A 22,014-nucleotide genomic window follows, 5' to 3' on the forward strand; every position below is an offset into this window, starting at 1 on the left:
CTTTTTAGCCTGTATGACTTTCTAATTTTACATTTGTTTTGTTCCAATTAAAAGAAACTCACACACAGAGACAAACACACTATGCATAGCCTCCAATTTTGGAAACTATTGTAGAATGCCAACAATCCTCTCCAAGGACACAGGACTTCTTTGTATTCCATCAAAGCAAGCACTTCTTTGAAGTCTTTCTTTCAAATTTTGCAAAGAGAAAATGCCCTTCTCTTGCACCAAGCCTGCGAACAAGGATGCGACCTCTAGAGTTGTACTTTAGTAACATACCACCAGCCATTTCCACTGACAGAATTCTCCCTGTAAACCCTCAGCCTGTGTGAATGACAGCAACCAAGTCTCAGACAAATCCCAACAGTGGTCTTAAAACTGATGAAATTAGGCAACGATGGTAGTTCTGCTACTGCGCCCACCTGCAGTAACTACTAGCTGCCCATCTGTCTCTTGCTTGTGCCTTAACCTGTATTCAGCTGCTCTTGCTTAGGCAAATTTCTCTAGGAAAATCCAGAACACAGGTCCATAAATGCTCCAAGTTGTCTTTAGGGATCAAAGGTCCAAGACTGTCTGCAAAGACCAACGATTCGAGTTTGCTTTTGATTGGAAGGTCTGGATACCAAGTGGATCTGGACCTTCACCACACACGACATTTGGACAGACCTGTTCTTTGTAGGTTTGACAACATCAGAGTCTTGTTCTTTGTGGAATTTCAAGTACAAAAAAAATTTGGAAAAACAAAAGTAACAAAAAATTATCTTCAAAAGCTGATGCTAAAGCATTTATACAGTCATCAGGACAAGGCAGCATTCAAATTGTCAATGTATTCTGCCAGAAAAGGCCACAAAGTCACCTTTTCTCCATTCTTACTCAGAGAATGATATTTGTGCATGAGCCCAACACATACTTCAAAGGAAGAAGTGAACATTCATAATACAAAGGGAAACTAAAAATTAACTGCACGCTAATAAGGTCTTCACGTTATTACAGTATTTAATTCTTTTGTAAACTATGTAGGTCACAGCCTTCTTAATTTTAATGAAGCATTAGGCTTTGAGGAGGCTTTATAGAAAACAAGACTAACTCCTCTGAGCAGAAGAATGTTATGGGAATTTTGTAACGTAGCTGTGGACCTCCTCACAACAATAACACTCAGCTTTGCTCAACAACACTAAGCCTTTTCATTGGAAATAGAAATATGTTAAAAGGAGTTTTAAGATCCTATAAAACGTGTTCCTATAAAGACAGCAAAACCACTCGGTGCTCAACAAACAGAATAATTTATGTACTACAGATCCTTAGAAATACATTTTTGTTCACAAGTTGAGGTCTTTATTAAGACACTAGGAGATGGATGTCTGAGTACACCACCATTACCAACCCAAGGAGGACATGTTGTGGGGAGTCAATCAAATGAAAATAGCAAATATTTACCATGTGCCATGAAAGATGGCTAAAACCCCTGTCCGCTTTTCTGCACCAACACAGACCAGTTCTGGACTCTGGTCTTGAATCTGGCTTCATTTGGATGATGTGAAGTTGGGGTCAGAGGCAGCTGTGGGTTTCAGGTGCAGGTCAAGAACAGTTTAGGCACATTAGCACAGAAAACAGGTAAGTGGTGATGTTCTTGTGCAGCATTGCTTTGACAGTCATCTATAACAGCTGGTTTAGTTATCTGCAAGGCACCATCAAGTCTTTCTTCCCTCCCCACTGACAGGGACGTTCATGGCACATCTAAATGCAATTGATGTCAATCAAATCAACCAATTTTCATGTATGGACAGGGGAAAAAGTGTTCAATGAAAGGTTTTAAAAGTCCCAAATGCTAGATGGGATGTGGTGATCATCTAAACCTACTCTCCCTCAGCTTAAAGCCATTCCCCCTTGTCCCATTGCTGGACACCCTTATGAAAAGTCCCTCTCCAGCCTTCCTGGAGGATCCCCTCAGGTACCAGAAGGCAGCTATAAGGTCTCCCCTGGAACGGGTCTATTTCAGAGGACTAATACCTTCCTGTGTTACCTGCAGCACAGCAGAACTCATATTGGCTTATGCCGGTGAAAGACTTCACTTTCACCACGGAAGGAGGATTCTGTGCTCTCTTCCTTCCACAATTAGGCTTGTCATACCCCCACCAAGGTTGATACAAACACTTCAGCAGTACTTTGAGTGGGCCAGACCACCATCTGGCTGTGCCACCATACACTTGCTAGTAGCTGGGAATGGACAAACATCAGCTTTGCCAGCTAGCTAGAGGACTAATTACACACGGGCAACTGTGTGTGATAAAAGGCACACAACTCAGCCACGGGTGCAAAATACTCTCTGTGTTGCACTGATGATAGGATCATGCCAGGTAGCCTCCAGATTTGAAGCTGCGGCAAGTACCCGTGGCAAACAGCTGCAGAACCGAGGAACCTGCCCAGGTCAGTGGCAGCAGGGAGAAAGTATGGGACTGTCTCTTATGGGTTTTACAGGTTTCTGAAAAATGTACCAACAGGCCTGCCCCAAGTAAGCTCAGAGCTGAAATTCTTTTTTTTTTTTCTTTTTTTTTTTTTTTGCACTAAGAACCTCTGAAAATTATGTGGAAGGAGAAATCTTTCCACTTTCCAGTAAAAAACTATAAATATCACATATTTCCTGCCCCAGCAGAATAGGGGAAAATCCATAGGGGCAGGGAGGGAAAGTAGTTAGAAATGGTTTTATTTAAAAGCATTTGAAATGTGCTTGCCCTCGAATGAGGTTCACCTGGGACTTCCATGCCCCCAGCTCAACCACAGAGATGCCCACACCAAGTCCCCAGGCTCTCTGCACCACCGCTCCTCTCTGTGCACCACCATGTAGCCAAGCACCTGCAGACCGTGGCACACTGAGGACCGTGGCACACTGAGCATCGTGGGTATTGCTGAAGAAGAAATTCCTTAAAAGCAGGAAGTTTTCACTCAAACTTTTAATGAGAAAGTCCCAGTCATCTCTATCTTTTATTTAAATAATTCTCCCAGATCTGGGCAGAAGATTCAGTGTTCTTTCTCACACGTCCCTGTGCGCTTCTGTTTATGACTTCAATCCAAATTCCCCCTGAACTGATAATGTTTTGTATCTTGAACTCACCATGATCCTTACACTATTTTTCACTTCTCTTCTTTGTAATACAGCTCTTCTGTACCATGAGGACCTGGGGGCAGGACATTATCCTCATTAGGGATGCATTCAAATCTTTCAAGCTAAAGCCATTTTGTGTCTTCTTTCTCATTAAAATACATGAGACATCAGCCTATTGCACATATTTTCTGTTGTAAATACCATCAAATTTTGCAATGGGTGTTCTTTCTTTATTTCTGTTTCTTAGAAGTATAGAAGCACTCCTGCAAACGAGGTCTGGGAGTTCAAAACAAAAGTTATTTTAATGGGGAGCTTTCATTTTAATAAAAACCTGCCAAAATAAGCCTAAAAAAGCTGGCAAAAAATCTTTCCAGCTGTCTCGTTGCCTGAAGCTAATTATAGAATTAAGTATTGTTGTCTGTGTGGTGCACAAGTGATTTTCTAAGACATTTCAAGCTGTTCCCATCTAGAAACATGTAAACATTTTGAGGTAGTGACTGATTGACACAAACCAGATGTGCCTGGGAAGCCTCAAGAAAAGTCTGAGCCAGATTGCATCGCCGCTGCACATGAACTGGAATTTCCATGTGACTTTTCTGTGGAATAGGTTTCAGCTGAAATTAATGAGAAATTAAAGAAAGGAGTTTCACAGGTAAGTTCTTATGCAAAAAGAGTAGCAGTTCAAGACTTCAGCTCAGCCTGTGATTCAGAAATCCTTGGCAAGCCTTTGTTTTCTTGTAGTGGGGTTAGGTTTGTTGGGTTTTTTTGCAAACATTTTCATTAAAAGTTTAATAATTAGCTGTTATTTTCTCTCAGAAAGCTCACTGTCTTTTACAGAATGCTCTGAACATCATTATTCTCATATAGAATAGAATAGAGTAGAGTAGAGTAGAGTAGAGTAGAATAGAATAGAATAGAATAGACCAGACCAGACCAGACCAGACCAGGTTGGAAGAGACCTTCAAGATCATTGCATCCAACCTATCAACTAATCCAACCCACCTAATCAACTAAACTATTTCATGTTGGAGAATCTAGAGCAGAGTAGTAACCTGCAATGTCAATGAATTAGTTATAGATAATACAAGCAGAGTTAACCCACCTCAGAGTTAACCCAGTCATTGACACCTTTGCAGATTAAAATGAGTAAGAAACCTCTTATGTTTCCACTCCCTTTGTGGTTTCCCTGTTGCAGGCACAGTTTGTCTTTCTAAGGAAAAACTGAGGAATGGAGCTTTAAAACAAAGGCTTTAATGATTTACACCTAAACAGCAGTGAGCAAGTTGTGCCCAGCTCCCCTGATGGTCTCTCATCCAAACACTGTCAAGCCTAGGAGAGTCCAGTTCCAAAAGCAACACAGCTGTCACTGCTGAACATCAAATAATTTCCGATCAGCCAGTTCACCATCATGGGGCAGGAAGTGCTCATTTTCTCCTGATTCATATTTAGAAGCCACAAAACCTGCTCTGTGCCTTCCCAGCTCCCAGGCAACCCTAGGCTGGCTGGCATGTTCTCAACACCTCCAGAATTTGTTGGCTTGCATTTCATTTAAACTGCAAATGTCTGCTTTAGCTTTGTAGCTGATGTGCAAAGTAGCAGCATTCCACAGAAACTTCCAGCACAGGAGTTGTCAGTGCCTGAGCCATGTTCACTGCTTTTTCCACCAAAAGCTCAGAGCAGCAAGAACTTCTCCGTGCATTGGAACCATGTCTCTGTGCATTGGAACCATGTCTCATCTGCTCACGGGCTGCTCAGAAATGCTGCTGGTGCTCAGCCAGCAACAGCATTTATCCAGAGAGAAGGCAGGGTATGAAGCAGTACCTGGATTGTTATTGATGTCATTTTTATGACAGATAATTTGGTACAACAGACAACCCTTCTCATATGTTGTATTTTGGTTCTTTGAAGATGCAATAAGTGTTGGGCTCATAGAGGTGGCATATGGCTAAGTCTCCAGTGTGGTGACAATGTCCTTAGCAAAACTCTGATGAGGACGTATGTGTCTCACTTTGAAGCACTTCATTTTTCTTTATGAAATACAGTCTGATTGCTCTCCCGAAAAAAAAGCAGAGAGTGCCAACTGAAAACATTTCAGATTAGTGGAGGACAGAGAATATTTTCTTCTCTAAATTCTCCTCTTGTCACCTCCTTCCCTAAACAATTAGGAAGTTCGACATCTTAAATCCAAGTACCTCAGATTACAAACCTATAAAAGAAGCACACAGCTGGAGTAGTAATAATGCAACATTTCAGGAAGTAACATCAACATTCCTTTTTTATGATCAAATCTTATTTACTTGTTCAAGTATTGGACATTTCTGAGAAAAAAACACTATGAAAGCAAAGCTTCCTTACCAGAAGAAAGTTGCAGCCATATTATAGCATTCATGATGAAATACATTATAGATATGCAAAGACACAAATAAACATCTGTCTTTGGATGTCTGAGTAATCAGAAACATTTCTGTCCCAATTTATGTATGTATTATGTGTCTTTAACAAGACACAAGACTCTTTAACAAGAGTTGACTTGCACAGAAATGAGAGGAACTGCTAGAGCCTCAGGACTAGCAAATTTAATACACAGAGAGGTGATAAGGAAGCAACATTGCATTACCTCTATCCAGAGAAAAAAATATATCATAAACACTACTGAAAACTACAGACTCAAATGAAGTTAGTGAGTAGAATTGGGTAAAGTTTAAAGGCTGAAATCTGTATAACTTTACAAAATCAGACATTAATCTCATCAAAACAATCAGATAATCAATGCAAATCCTAACATACTTGCTCCAAGAAGTCTTTACAACCAAGAAGAACATATTCATGATTTATACATTAGAGACAAAACAATCTTCAATGCTTGTTTTGAATTACAAGGTTCCCATAGAAAGAGCTGAATCAATTTACATAAAATAAACAAATCTTAAGCTTTCTGAGACATTATTGCACCTCATAATACATCACAATTCAACAACTTGCTGTTTTTATCAGAGCACAGAATGCTTATTCTTACAGTCAAGCTGCTTGCCTCACCCATCTGAGACAAAGCATCACTGTGACCGTTTGAGGCTGTGCCTTTAAGAAACAGACAGTACTGGGACACTGGCTAAATGTTTTCGGTACTAGAACAAAAACATTCTGATACTCTAAACGAATTTCATTGGTGGATGGACAAAATGCAACTTTAAATTGTAGAGCAGTCGGAATTTTTCTCAGTTTGGAGTTTGGGGGTTTGGGAGTTTGGGTTTCAGCCTGTTCTCCCTGCCTGCTTTTCTCCACGAACTAGCTGGAGCTGACCTTGAGATAAGCAAAAACTAATCCTGCATGTGCTTTTTAAAGCTTAATAACAACTCTTTTCCTTAATAACTTGCCTTTCTTTCTCTCTAACCCCTTTTTGGGAAAAAAAAGGGAGGTAGGGGGGGAGAGAGTGGGTTACAGGGAGGGAAACCCTCCTCGGGGAGGGAATTTTGTTGTGTTATTTTCCTTTGCTGTATATTTCCATACATATATTGTAAATACCTGTATATATATTGTGTTATATATAACCTGCTTTCCACATATGCTTGTAAATATAGTCTGCTTTCTCCGACTGAGTTTAGCCGTGGTTTCTTACTCTGTGGGGGAGGGAGAGCTAGGCCCTCTCTCAACCTACCACAATCACCTAAGGAGCAGTACTGCTTAATAAGAAGCTCTCAGCCAATGCCAATACCTGTGTGCCATGTCCTGTGGAGGAAGAACGGCTCCAGACACATCTTAGGCATCACACTTGGAGATCACTCTTGGGAACATTCATTATTATTTTACTTTCTACTTGGCCTGTCTTAGAACTAAGGAAACCATTAATGTACTTGTATTACTTGCAGTCCATCACAGCAGTTCAGGGATTTAATTACCAGTTACATTAGAGACAATTTTATGAGTATTAGTGTTATACACGGGCCAAACCACTCAGCTTATCAGTGCTGCTTAAATAGAGTGCTACATTATGAATGGCATGGCAAAGGGGAATAAAATCCTCATTATGAGGAACTGCTTCTGTCCTCGATACCGTGCCATGATGATTCCAGTTCAAAAGCCTGCTTGATACCTCACACTTTGTCACTGGACGGCAACAGGCTAGATCCTTCTGCTTACGTTCCTCCAGGGCAGGACTGAAATCTCTGGGATTAGAAACTGGATTAAAAGCTCAGGATCAAGCTGCAAGAGATGCTGATTAGCAGTAGTCTTGACGGAAGAACCAGTATTCATGAGAGAAAAATACCTCCTAGTCTTCTGCTGCTTTTGCTGCAGCCAGCCAAGCATTCACACCCCACAAATGCCTGTGAGCAAGGGTCCTGCCTCCAGTATGATGGCCATACGTTCATGCATTTCATTTACCTATATTTGTAAATATGACTCTAATGAAGCTGTATTTAAAAATGTTTCTCAAATACTACATCAAAATAAACAATGCAGGTTAAAGTTGAATGCCACAACTAACTACCAAATTAAAGCAGTTGAAAATGGTGCTTGGGTGCCTTGAAACAATTGGCTAGATGGTATCTGACCCTATTCTGAGTCCCTCCTATGGGCCCCACACCAGCTCTGGCATGCCAGGGGTTGCTGTCCCATTCAGACCCTCCATGGCCACCAAGGATCCATCTCTGGTCTGCATTTGTGCACTGGTGCAAACACAGCCACAGGAAAAAATTGTCTCCAGTTGTTCCCCTTCTATGCCACTCTTGTCCTGTTTGCTGTCACTTCAACCTCTTTCATGAGTAATTTATTCTTCTTAAAAGGAGCTATTAGAAATTAAAAGACTGACATGCTGATGTATGAATTACACATTGCTAAAAGAAAGACTGAGTCATTTGAAGTATACAATGAAAAAGGCTTTCAACAAGGAAAAGGTGATTATAATCCAATCTTGAATAAATAACTGGGAAATAAATGACCAAAAATAAAAAGAATGTAAAGTAACTAAGATATCAGAAATATATATATAGGAAGGGTCAGTAAGTGTTGGCACTGAATCAACAGAGAGCAACGAGAAGCACTTTGAGACAGAACAAAATGTTGCAGAAAAATTAAACATGTTCTTCGTCTCGCAAGGTAAATGGAAGGTGAGGTGTCAGAAGCGAAAGCAGTATCCTGGAGTGGACAGTGAAAAACTAGAGATGTTAGCAATCTTTCCAGAACAAATCTTGGGTAATTTAAAATCAATAAAAACAGTCAGAGTCCAAAGACCAGGTGAGAGAGACTTTGGGATCCTGAAAGAGATGTCAGACAGATTATTGGACTACCCTGAGCTATCTTTAACAGCATCCTTGAAACAGTGAGGTATCAATAGACTGGAGAGAAACAAACAAAATAACAGCTGTAGGAAGAAAATTATGGAGAGCTATGAATTAAATTTGACCTCCAAAGCTGACAAGGTCCAAGAAATAATCAGTGATAAGCTCAAAAAACCCCAACTTCTGAGAAACAAAAAACTTCTGGAAATGTAGTTTCCATGAAATGGGAACATAATAAAAGCTAATGCAACTTCCTCCTGTACACTCCTCATGGAATGGCATTCTTAAAGGCAGTATTCCAGTCAATAAATAGGATGAAATTGTTCAGATTTTAGAATGTTACATAATATAGAAAGACAGTAAATTAATATATACAAGGCAAGTTCTTATATGGATTAAAGGTGGCTAAGGAAAAGTCATGTCTGCAGTCATCAGTGATGCAGGATAACATGAAGGATGGATGGATGGATGACAGAAAATAAAGGCAACATTCCTTTCCAAGAATCAGAAAACACCGTGGATTTTTTAATAGGTCTTGTTCATATTTTGCACTCCCATCTCTCTCCCAAACCTTTTCCTGTTATGCAACAGCTTATCCTACTCATATCCTGAACTTGCAGCCTTTTGCAGCTTCATTTAAATGGAAAATACGATGATCAAATTGCTCTCTGAACCTGTATTCTCATGTTCGGTCCTGGCTGAACTTAACTCACAGGGCTACACTGGTATTGGCTGGCCAGTGTGCAATCTTTGGGGTGTCTTGGAAGTCACACACAGATGAGACTTGTCAGCTTCTGCTAATGGGATAAACATAGATAAACTCCAGCTGCTTGGTCAGACAGCGAAGGATAGTGATGAGAAGCACAGTGTTACAGAGAACCTTGATTTTCTGATAAACCCCAGCAACCTGTATAAATGACTGTCTTCTCAGGCACTGTCTGTCTCAAGACACTCTGGCCCATTTCCATTCTACTTTTATTTATGTTTCTTCTGCAACTTAGTATGGAGAAATGGTGAGAAAGAATAATAGTTTTCAAATATCTGCAAAGAGAAGACAACCACAAGGCCACTCCAGATAGAAGAGGATGCAAATTGCAACCAAGAGAATCAGGCAAAACATGAGGGAAGACTTTTAACTTAAAAACAGGTGATGCATTGAAGCAGATTGCTTTCAGGGACTACAGGATCTTATATTGAACATTTTTATAAATAGCTTTCCATTAACAGGTTAATTAAATACATGTCAAAAGGAATCCCATCCTGGGGCAAAAGAAGGGACGTATGACCCCAAGTCAGTACTTATCTTTATCCCTTATGGCTATTTTAAAAAATCACTGCAAATTTCCAGGCTGTTAAACAGCTGCTATGCTTCACTCTGGCCATGTCTGATTTTCAGTTGTCTGTGAGCTTGCTGCTGTTTAAATGCACATTGTTAAGGCCTCCAAGCTTTTCCAGGCTACCAAGGAATGTCCTACAGAAGCAATTACAATATCTGTCTTGTGCCATCATACACTTCTTACATTGATACAGAATTAACCAGGTTGGAAAAGACCTCAGAGATCATCAAGTCCAACCTATCACCCAACACCATCTAATCAACTAAACCATGGCAATAAATGCAGTCTCTTTTTAAACACTTCCAGTGATGGTGACTCCACCACCTCCCTGGGCAACCCATTCCAATGGCCAATCACTCTTTCTGCAAAGAATTTCTTCCTAATATCCAGCCAAAACCTCCCCTGGAGAAGCTTGAGACTGTGTCCTCTTGTTCTGGTGCTAGTTGTCTGGGAGGAGAGACCAACCCCCACCTGGCTACAACCTCCCTTCAGGTAGTTGTAGACAGCAATAAAGTCTCCCCTGAGCCTCCTCTTCTCCAGGCTAAGCAACCCCAGCTCCCTCAGCCTCTCCTCACAGGGCTTGTGCTCCAAACCCCTCACCAGCCTTGTTGCCCTTCTCTGGAGACATGCGAGCAACTCAACATCTTTCTTAAACTTCTGACTCTTCATTTCCATTTCCCTCTTCTGTAATTCTGCCCAGGGTAATGCTGAGTTGAGCAGTAGCTGGGAATAAAAAAGTATTAGAATGTTGTCTCTGAAGAGGTATGTAGCAGGGCTTCAGAGAATCAAGGTCTCTGCTGGCACATTTGAATACTGCCCAGGCTTTCAGAGCACAACATGGTGAGCAATGTCATATTCAGATTGAGCAGCAGGGCCTTCATGATGGAATAAAATGTCACATTATCTCCCTCATGACACAAGCAAAGACTTTCCTGGAATTTAGGAGGAGGAGGAAGATTTTTTTAAGAGCACAATGAAAATTATTACTGAACTTGATTCTCCTTCTTTGGCAACAACCTGTTAAACAACCTTTCTGTAAGTCCCAGACTTCATAGTCAGCCTTGCTGCAGGATAAAAAGACACACCTCAAAGGCTGCTGTTGGAGCTTTGTAGTAGCAGGTCAAAATGTTGCTCATTTTGTGGTGGTGTTGTTTTTTAAAAAAAAGTAATCTTATTGGTGACTACAGTTAAAGCAAAGGAAAGAACATTCATACTTTACCTGAAGCATCAGGATGATAGAGGCTGGGAGCACTCGTAATTTCTCCCTGCTGATGGAGACAGCTACCTGAGGATCTTTGACTTGCGATGAGAATCCTGCTCTTTGCAGATGGCAGCCTGGACACAGCCCCCAGTCCTAACTGTGGCTTCAGTATCATGGCAGATCGATAGAAACTTGGTGGGACCTCGTAGTGAGTATATGGTGGAGGGCAAAATTCATCTTTTGCAGGCCTTTCCCCGACCTACAGAAAAATCATTAACGCAGATATCAACACAGCCTTGACACACAGCTAAATCCAAACACATTGATCTCTTCCCCAAAAGACAATAGACTAAATGAAGATTTTCCATCAGTGAAAATTAAGTCAAGTCCTCAAAGGTGATATTATTTCCAGGGGTAGAAACACAAAGAGAGTCTGCAAGTGGAATTTTTATTACAAGTTATTTAAAACATTCCCATTGAGCTAAAATCTGGGGGGGAAGTCAGTCTTGTCTTAGTTAAAAACAAATCTGAAAGTAGCTTAAGTTCATTCTATCAAAGAAATGTTATTGTCAAACCGTTTCTGTGGGGATAAAAAACCACTTCTGCATGTACTGACTGCAAAATGGTCATTGTAATCTCTGTAGTTGATGAAGAGCCCTGCTGGTGGAGGTGGGCATGTTTCTATATGTAACATTTTCAGGGAGCTGTTGCATACTCCAAATCAGAGTTAAAAACCCCAGCTGCCCATTTTAATTGGAGAAGAAGGGGGGAAAAAGGCAAATTTGCAGATGTGATGCATTTATTGTTTATCAGAAATAGATGCTGATTTGCTAAGAACAGTGACAAACCTCAGTATTTTAATGGGTGTAGACTGTGAGGACAGCACAATGAGTGCCAAGCTGGAAGTATTTCCAGCAAACTGGCTGTAACTGGGAAATCTGCAGTTGGAGAATGACCTGGTTCCCCATTATCAGTCCTGGCATCTTTCTACACTCAAGCCAGGCTCTGATTTCCACCTCACTGCGCTGCTTTGTGACTCGGGACAAAGGTGCAGAGCAATGTCAGTGATTTTCATCTCTCTCATTTGCAAAGAAACTTCTTCTGTGTAGAGTCCAACTTTTTACCACTTTCTTATAAAATGCAAAACCATTGTAATGTGGAAAGGGCCCATGACTATTTTATTGTGCATCTCATTTAGGCCACGGTGGTGGGGAGGAAGGGGGGAAGCTTAAGAAATAGGAAATCTGAACTAAATTTGTTTAAAAATTAACCATACAGTGCCATAGGCTACCTAGGAGGAAATGTAACTGCCAATTAATTAACTCTGCTGTAAGTTATGATGCATATAATATGCCAAATCAATTTCTATTTAGCAATTATAAGCATTTAGAATATGCACTTCAACATTGGCTCTAAAAGCTTTGATCCTAACTGCTTCAAGAGCTTTAATCCTAATTTAGCAAATCTTTAATATGCTAAAAGAGACAAGCCTGACCTTATATCATTAAATATAGAATCTTTGAGGTCTTCAGACAGGAACTAGAAGGGCAGATGCAACAAACACTGAGCATTATATTTTTGCTCTGTATTTTTTCCTTTGTTTGCAGTCCTATTTCCTGACATTAGATCTTCCTGTTTCCCTTTTCATTATATTCCTGTGACCTATTTCTAGAAGTTAGAATGCATTTTTTTACTGTATAGAAGATTCTCTAGGCTTGGACTGCAGAAGTTGCTTAGCTTAGTTTCAGCTTCTGGATATGAGATTGTTTTCCTGGATAAGATTCAGTTACCTTTTCTTTCCCTGATGAATTTCAATCAGATGCCACTATATACTTCCTAGCATTTAATATTTATCTGGCAGTGAACATACCTATGCTGAGTACTTCAGTTTAAGGAACCAAGAAAATCTCTAAATATAGAAACCATGCATTTTTGATAAACTGGGTCAACTTAACAAACTTTCAGTCACCTCACTTTTTTTCTTTATTGACAGCACACTAGGGGAAACACAGAAGGGCAACCCACATGCACACAAAACCCACCAATCAATTAAACAATCAATCAATCACAAGCATAAAACATCTTTTCAAGATGAGAGAAGTGAGGATTTAGAATAGAATCATAGAATTATACAACCAATAAGGTTGGAAGAGACCTCAAAGATCATCAAGTCCAACCTGTCACCCAACACCTCGTGACTACTAAACCATGGCACCAAGTGCCACGTCCAGTCCTCTTTTGAACCCCTCCAGGGATGGTGACTCCACCACCTCCCTGGGCAGCACATTCCAATGGCTAACAACTCTCTCAGTGAAGAACTTTCTCCTCACCTTGAGTCTGAACTTCCCCTGATGCAGCTTGAGACTGTGTCCTCTTGTTCTGGTGCTGGTTGCCTAGGAGAAGAGACCAACCCCCACCTGGCTACAACCTCCCTTCAGGTAGTTGTAGAGAGCAATGAGGTCTCCCCTGAGCCTCTTCTCCAGGCTAAACAACCCCAGCTCCCTCAGCTTCTCCACGTAGGGCTTGTGCTCGAGGCCTCTCCCCAGCCTCATTGCCCTTCTCTGGACACATTCAATCATTTAGGTTTGATAAGACCTTTAAGATCATCAAGTTGAACTCTACCCAAAAATCTCTCCAGAAATAAATCTTTTTTTTTTTTTCTTTTTTTTTTTTTTTCCAATAAAGACACAGGTTTGGGGGACAGAAACTTGCTATGGAGAGATGTTAATTTTTTTCTTTTCCATTAAGTGCAGAATTCAACAGATCTCAATATAATTGTATGAAATCATTGATTACAAGGCAATTTTAAAGCTCTTCAGAGAGATATAGATTAATATGAGCCCTGTTAGCATCTTGTACTAGATTATTTTTGTACAAGAGACTTTTAAAGAAAAGATCTATTGCAGACTGTCAGCTAAAAAGAAGCTCAGCTCAGAGTTGAGCTTGTGTATGGCTGTCTGCTCATTCCTCCACCCACTTCCCACTTCCCTCACATTCCATTTAATAAATTTGTTAGAAAGAACTGGAAAGCCTGCACCATATACTTGGACCATACAGCAATTTTGATAGGCTGGGTAATCCTGAGCAGAGCAGGCAGCACAGCTAGCATAGCAGATAAGGATGCCCAGCACTTCCTTCACCTTACTGGGTTTATAACACCATCAAACACTAAAGGCTCAAGCAAGAATTTTCTTGCCAAATGCCTGCTTCAGGCAGGGAACAGAGCTGGTGTCATCAGTTCAGGAAGTTCAGATAATGAGATTAGGGGGGGAAATTGCTGCTTTCACTATGTATAACACAACTTTTTTCCTTACAGGTCTTTCATTTCCACAGGCTTTTAGTCCATGCTTTCAGGAGCAGAAAGATGGCTGTGCTAAGGAATGAACCCAAGGATGTATTGAATGCATGAAGCCCAGACATGGGGAGGCAGGAAGGAGAAGTGGTGATCAGCAGACCTCCTTGCAGATTCCCACCAGAATCAGGGCTCTTGGCAGCAGCCACAGAGCAGCGAATCATGTGAGCCATCAACTACTATCTGACATGGAGAATATCCATGTGGGCACATTCTCACCCTGCAGACCAGGCTGGTCTCAACCACGCTGGTCCCTGGAAATAGCTGCTGGGTGAGCACACACTGATAGAGGTGAACACTGAGCCGAGGAGTGTACTCCTGGTCCAGCAGTATGGACAATCTTGTGTGAGCCTTTAAGGCCATGCCTTCCCATGATTTAGTTCACTAGCATGGCTGCAGCCTTTGAGTCTCTCAATTTGCTCTGTTACTTCCCATGCAGGTAACTGGGAACACGAAGTGGGCACAAATTCCTGCTGATGCTGACTAGAAGAGGCTGAGTCCATGTCAAGATGAAGAGCCCATGTTGTGATGAAGCAGGCAGGCAGCAGCAATCTGCCCCAAAAAGTGACTTCACTTTGAGTTTTGTTCCTTCTTGCTTTTGGACTAAGACAGGCATGAATGATCTACCTCCACACCATGCTGAAGATTCAAATAAAAGTGTTTGAGGAGCTGCCAGTGCCACAGGCAAGGCTGCCCATTTAAATGCAACTCATTTCTGATATGGACTCAGTCTCTAAGCACAGCTGGACTGCCTTCTTGCCTCAGTTGGAAGTTGTGTCTGAGCTGCTCAATACAAACTTCAGCACAGGCAGCTCAAGGTATCAGGGAATCATAGAATCACAGAATTGTTAGGGTTGGAAAGGACCTCAAGGATCACCTAGGGACACCTTATGCTAGATCAGGTTCCTCAGAGTCACATCCAGCCTGAACTTAAAAACCTCCAAGGATGGGGTTTCCACCACCTCCCTGGACAACCTGTTCCAGTGTCTCACCACCCTCATGGGGAAGAATTTCTTCCTAACATCCAATCTGAATCTACTCACTTCTAGTTTTGGCTCCATTCCCCCTAGTCCTATCACTACCTGACACCCTAAAAAGTCCCTCCCCGGCTTTCTTGTAAGCCCCCTTCAGATACTGGAAGGCCACAATTAGGTCTCAGAGCCTTCTCTTCTCCATACTGAACAACCCCAACTCCCTCAGTCTGTCCTCATAGGAGAGGTGCTCCAGCCTTCTAATCATCCTCGTGGCCCTTCTCTGAACACATTCCAGCACATCCAGATCCTTCCTGTAATAGGGGCTCCAGAACTGGACACAGTACTCCAGGTGGGGTCTCACCAGAGTGGAGTAGAGGGGAAGAATCACCTCCCTTGACCCTGCGGGCTATGCTTCTCTTGTTGCAGCCCAGGATGTGATTGGCTTTCTGGGCTGCAAGTGCAAACTGGTAGCTCATGTTGAGCTTTTCAACCACCAGCACCCCCAAGTCCTTTTCTTCAGGGCTGCTCTCAAGCCAGTCACTGCCCAGCCTATATTGGTGCCTGGAATTGCCTTGACCCAGATGCAGGACCTTGCACGTGGTCTTGTTGAACCTCATGAAGCTGTCATGGGCCCATCTCTCCAGCTTGTCAAGGTCCTTCTGGATGGCATGCCTTCCCTCCAGTGTGTCTGCTGCACCACACAGTTTGGTGTTGTCAGCAAATTTGCTGAGGGTGCACTCAATCCCACTGTACAGGGGCAGCCCTCAAGTCTTCCTCATAGAGCTCTCCAGTCCTAGCCTTTGAGTCTCTGAGACAGCACCTTCCTATTTTCTAGCTCATGTCATGGGGTATTTGTTCCTATCACTTAGCTAGCTGAAGGGTACTTAGAGATACAGATCTGATTGATGGCAGCTATTAACACTCTTGTCATAGCTATGTAAAGAGCTGTAAAATGCTATTCAAAACTCTCCAAAGCCTAAACTGGATATGTGAAATAGGGAAATCTGGAGTGGTTTTTTTTTCTCTTACAAAGGGAGTAGCTATCTTGCTCCAGCATCTCCTTGTCTCCAAAATCTCTGGTCTTCAGCACTGTCCCTTCACCAGGGTAATTTTCATCTATCTCAATCCATTCTAATAGATTTCTTTCAGACTGAGGATCAGTCATCTGCCATGAACCCGTACTGTGCACAGCTGCGCTTTTAAGCATCCATCCACTACTGGATCCATCATTTTCCTTTCTCTTGATTCATACAGGAGCCAAATCAATCCCCTCTGCACTCCTCCAGCTAACAGGAAAGTAATCACTTTTAGGGTGGCAGCCTAAGAAACCAAATGGCACCCTCTGCTATCACATCCTGACTCTTGAGGTAATGCAAACTTATGCCACAAACTGCAGCTTAATTAACTTTTTCTTCCCAGCCTCTCCACCAGACAATCCATCTTCTCTGAAGATGCTTGGGTTCAAATCTTCCCTCCTTGAAATACCCACCCAAAGGTGTATTTCTTGGATGAATGGGGGAAGATGCTAATCTAAAGCAAATCATACTGACAATTTGCCACAGCCCAAGTCCTTCTCATGTTAAGACTCTCAACAGTGTACAAAAATCAGTCCTTTGCTCCCAGATGACAGTGCAGACCCTGCCTGCCTGAACCCCGGCTGTATGGGCCATAGAGGTCTATGGTCTTCAGAGCACCATGTCACCCTTATAAACAGCCAAACAGTTGAACAGTCTGGGTTATTTTGGCTTTCATTTCCATTGACATACATTAAATGGTAACAACCTGGTAATTTTTCCTCACCTTACAAGTTGATTGTGAAGATAAACTAATAATGGCTGGCATAGACAAGTTTACAATGACTTTAATTTCCTGCTCTGTATGCAAAATATAAGCGACAGAGCCGAAAACTGAAATTAGAGGGGAAAGGGCAGAGAGCACTGCCTTTTCTGTGTTTGGGATGAGATGGTGCCCCACAAAAATCCATAATCACTTCAGTAGACTGCCTGTTAACATGCCATAAGGGTCTACCTAGACACACACATGATATCTTAATTTGGGTACTGGTCAGTTTTTGATTGTCAACACCATCACCAAATTTGTTATTTCAGTGCTGTTCCTTGGATAATTACTGCATGTAAAACGAGGCAGGTGTTAAAATAGCCTCACTAACCCCACAAGACACACAACTGTGAAAAACAGTCCACCTTGTTTTTTTTAAACAAACAACAACAAGAAGGACTGGCTCTTTTTTTTAAAAAAATGTGTTATCTTCAATGTTTATATAAAAAGTTTAGCTGTTGAGCTAACCCAGGGCCCAAGCAGTGGGCACATCACAAACCCAAGCATAGCTGCCCTTCTGTGCCCTTTCTTCGCCTTCCATGTAAGGGCAGCCGCCTTCTACTGTGCTCGCCTCCCAGCGGGTATTTTGGGGGAGCAAGACTCCTGCCCAACTTACCAAAGTGGAAATACAATGAGATACCAGGAGCCAGAATTGGGCAGAGATTTCTTATATGAGGGGCAGGTCAATTTAAAATATGGCATTGAAAGTCATTACTTTCCTGTATGGTATATATGACCTTACATGAGCTTTGAGAGTCCCTGAGTTTCAGTACAGATAAACAGGAGGGAACTGCTTTAGAGTTTAGTGCTCATCTGTAAAAACATTTTAACTTTCCCATTAAGCAGGAAAAGTCTCTGTAGGCAAATTACATTCATTTCCCAAAGCTCTTCTTCAGGAAAAAAAAAAAAAAAAAAAGGCAATTTCATTTGTGAATAAATTCAAACTGTGTGTTTTGTCCTTTCTAAACATCCCTACTGTGGCAGTTTGAGGCTGTGCCTTTAAGAAAGGGGCACACTGGCTAAATGTTTGTAAAGTATTTTGGTATTCTAAACGAATTTCATTGGTAGGATTGTGGGAGGAGGGATTGGACCCAGGGGAGTTGGGAACTTTCTCTCAGTCTTCCTTCCTTCGCTGTCCCTTTCGGCTGGATCTGCTTCTGGGCTTCTTGCCAAGAGATAAGAACTAACTCCCTCCCTGTAACAGGCCTGTCCGCTTCTTCCCCTGTCCTGCTAACCATCCTCGTCTCCTCTTCTACCTCTTTGGGGGAGAAAGGAGGTAGGGGGTGAAGGGGGGCACAGGGGGAAGCCCCCTCTGTGGGGGGTCTGGTTTCTGGTTGAGTTTATTTGCTGTATATTCCTGTATATACTGTAAAACACCTGTATTTGTTGTGTTACATATAATCTGTTTCCTTGTAAAATATACTCTCATTTCTCCGACTGGGTTTAGCCGTGGTCTCTTTCTCAGTGGGGGAGGGAAAGCAGAGCCTTTCCTTTCAAACCACCACACTCTTTTTATTGGCGCCCAACGTGGGGCTCGAACCCACTCCTGTCGTAGTTTGGGCTGGGTGCCCTCTGCTACAGGGGTGTTTCCTGTGTCCAGAAGTCCATCCCAGTGGGTGGACTCAGGAAGTTAGGTATTTCTACCATAATCCCTTGCACCACTATAAATTTTGCGGTGGGGTCTGGCACTTCCTCTTTCCTTCCCTCTCCGAGACTTGGTAACTGGGGGAGAGATCTCCCGGCCATGGGCCTGATTGGGCCCAAGGCCACAGGGGGATGGGCAGTCTCAGGCCTGGCCAGCTGAGACTAGCCCAGCAGAGGGAGGGGGAAGAAGGAGCCCTGGGGGTTTTGGATGCACCCTCAGGTGGGGATGGGATCTTTCTTTGTCACTGCGCTTTGGGTTTTCTGTAACATTCACCGCTTTCTATTTAAACTTTCATCACTTTTGCAATCCGTTTGTCTGAGTCGTTATTTCTGCCTGTGGTGGGGAGGGGACCTGCCCCAACCCATTACACCTATATATACTACTGGCAGATGACTGATTTGCTGGAAAACATTGGAGGAACACAATGATAACTTTCAGTTACAGACCAGATTTTGCAACAGGGTCACTGGCAGAAATGGTTAAGTAAGTTTATTTCTAGTGATTACACATTCCCTTGATTTAGGATTTATTTTATATCTGAGGTTTTAGAACTAACTTCTGGCAGCAACAAGCAAGCAAAGTATCCCCCAAAACAATGCTCTCAAAGTTGCCTTCTTACCTCCTGAAGAAACTTCTCACTCATCGGGCTGAAGTGATGGCCTGTGGGCCTAATTCCTGACACCACCAGCCCAGAACTGAAGAGCCTTGGCTTCTGGAGATCAGGTTTAAATTTGTCATATAAGATGCTGGTGGGCTTCGTCTCCGCTCCGTTGGACACCTTCTGCTCTGTAGAGATGGGCATGCCACATGCAGGGCTAGTGAAGGGCAGCCCTGCTGGTGCAAATGAAGGGTCGAGCTGCTCTATTGAATGAGGGTTTCTTCTAATGTATGTGATGATTTTAGGTCTCACGGGTTTGGGCCTGGGTATGGCAGGTTTAATCTCAATGGTTTCTTCCAGCTTTTCACTGCAGTCACTGTCCATATCCGCCTTATCTTGGAGGGAGCCCTTGGAGTGGACCAGGATAGGTTTTGGGATGGCACTGCTGCAAGCAGTCTTGATAGGCACTTTAGGGGATATGTTTAACAACTGTGTACTGTCAGAGGGAGGTAGGACTGAGGAGGGTGACAGTTTGCTAACATGAACTGTACAAAGGTCCTTTAAATTACTGTTTGATAGTGTGGGTTGACTACTAACATCCAGCGTTGCCACTGGGCGCACGGGAGTCGGGGCACATAAAAAGGCATCAGGCTTTGCCGAAACATTACAGCTCTCTGGTGCTTCCTCTGGAGGATGTTTCAGTGCATTAGCTGTCTTTTCACTTGGAACTGGAAAGTGTGAGGTTTCTGCATCACTGTCATGGTTGTCAGATTGTTGGTGTGACACTGTCTCTGCACCGCTCTCTCCTTGCTGATCAGAGAGAGCAGAAGCAGGCTCAGCAGCATCCTCAGCGCTTTCTTTGACTCGCATCAGTTTATTCTCATTACCTTTCAAGGGTTTGCTGTCAGGTAGATTCATGTTATGTGTAAGAGAGATCGGTTTACCAACTGTTTCAGCACATCCTGTGTCAACTTCATGTAAATGTTCATTTTTTCTAGGTGTCACTCTGCCACTGGATTTACTACCACAGAAGACTGGGAATACTCTTTCCACTTCTTTGTCAGCAAAATATTCCTCACCACCGTGGCTAGTTGCCCTGCTGTCACTGTCAGCGCTTTGTCCCCCTTCCCCTTCAATGGTGATGTTATCACTCAGCAATTTGTCATCAGGACACATTACCACCTGGCTTGACAATGTATCCTCCCCTTTACTGCAGGTGTCTTGAAAATGGGATGCTTGAAATTTTGATGTGTCAGACCCAGAGTCTTTCTGTTCCTGAACTGCTGTGTTTTCATCATTTTGACATTCTACCAGCATAACCCTCTCAATCTTTTGTTGACATGTATTTTTAGATTGTGGAGATGGTGCAGTCTTAAGCTCCATTTTTTTACTTTTATCACCCTGACCTAATTGTGCTTCTGATTTACTAGCAATCTCGTTGGACTTAACAGGTATATGTTGAGAATGAGAAGTTTGCAGTGTGCTTTCAGTGTTAACATTTGGTACATTTTCTGGTTTACTTATTTTCTTGTTCCCTGAGGTAGATGGTTTGGAATAAAATACAACATTTTCCTCTGAGGTATTGCCAAGTGGATGAAACACCATCCCAAGTAAATGATCTGTGGATGTTTTCTCTGATTTCTCTGTGTTTCCTATCAAATGGTGTGACCTGTCGATGGAGTCCAATGATGCAGAAAGCAGACGTTTACACGGCACGCGGCCAGCACAGTCTTTTGAAAAGGCTTCAGACTGAGGAGACAGTTTACTTGGTCTTCCCAATGAAAGTCTTTTTATTCTCTCCATCTCCACAGTCCTGCATATTTTGCTCTTAGAAAAGTTCTGGGTGAAGTCACCGTCACCTTTAGAAATAACCTCCAGGTTGGCATCATTTGTGCTACTTTTTAAATTGGACAGACTTTGTCCTCGACTAATCCTGATATGTCTTGAAACATCCTTCGCTTCGCTGGTACCACAATCTCTCCCCATGTCCCTGCTTGTGGTGGAGGGCAGCTTACTTTCCTGTACACTGGTGTGACAGGTCCGAGAGTCTTTGAAGGTGAGAAGTTTATGGTGCTCCGTATTGAGTTGAGTAACTTTCTCTGACCCTCCAGAGTGTATATTGCCACTCTCATCTATTAGATTCCGTTTTTTAACATCTTCTTCAGTACTTCTAACTTTTGTCACAATTTGGTTGGCATTGGTATCCCCTACACTCACTATGCTTTCATTATTGTTTTTTATTTCACTGTTGTTGTCCTGAAGCTGGGCATAAAATGACTTGTTTGGGATTAACGGAGCACTCATTCTGAAGCTTCAGGTGACTGCCTTTCTGGCAGTCCTAATTAATGAGAAAGCTTTCCCCCCCCCCGCCCCCCTATCAGTTTAACTAATATGCATGCTTCAGTTATACATTTAAGTTCTAAACCTGACAGTAGAAATTTTCTTGTCAGAAAGCTTGGAGTCTCTTGTCAGAGTCACATTTTTGTGCTGTGTTTTCATTCAGTCTCTGGATCTGGGAAATCTTTATGACCCGCTGTAGATAGCTTCAGCGAAAGCAAAATAGATCAGTCAGGCTCCCTCTGACTGAGAGGCAGTCAATCCAGCCAACCTATGAAAGAAAAAAAACCACCAGTGTTATGCTGATGTCAGTGTAACCAACTAAACCAAAGTTAAAATCAGCACCACTCCC

General features: G+C 42.4%; 1 protein-coding gene across 1 annotated transcript in view; it reads right to left on the bottom strand.

Moving 5' to 3' along the window:
* MTUS2 (microtubule associated scaffold protein 2) overlaps positions 1-21,760 on the bottom strand; it is a 213,781-nt gene extending 192,021 nt beyond the window's left edge. Inside the window, exons 1-2 of the mRNA XM_054164603.1 lie at positions 19,347-21,760; positions 10,936-11,176 (exon numbers count right to left, since the gene is read on the bottom strand). Coding sequence (XP_054020578.1) covers positions 10,936-11,176; positions 19,347-21,629 — 2,524 coding nt within the window. The 5' untranslated portion in view covers positions 21,630-21,760. The remainder of the gene's footprint in view (positions 1-10,935; positions 11,177-19,346) is intronic.
* Between the last annotated feature and the right edge of the window lie 254 nt (positions 21,761-22,014).

Source organism: Dryobates pubescens, chromosome 10 (genome assembly GCF_014839835.1).
Source record: "Dryobates pubescens isolate bDryPub1 chromosome 10, bDryPub1.pri, whole genome shotgun sequence".
NCBI classification, from domain to species: domain Eukaryota; kingdom Metazoa; phylum Chordata; class Aves; order Piciformes; family Picidae; genus Dryobates; species Dryobates pubescens.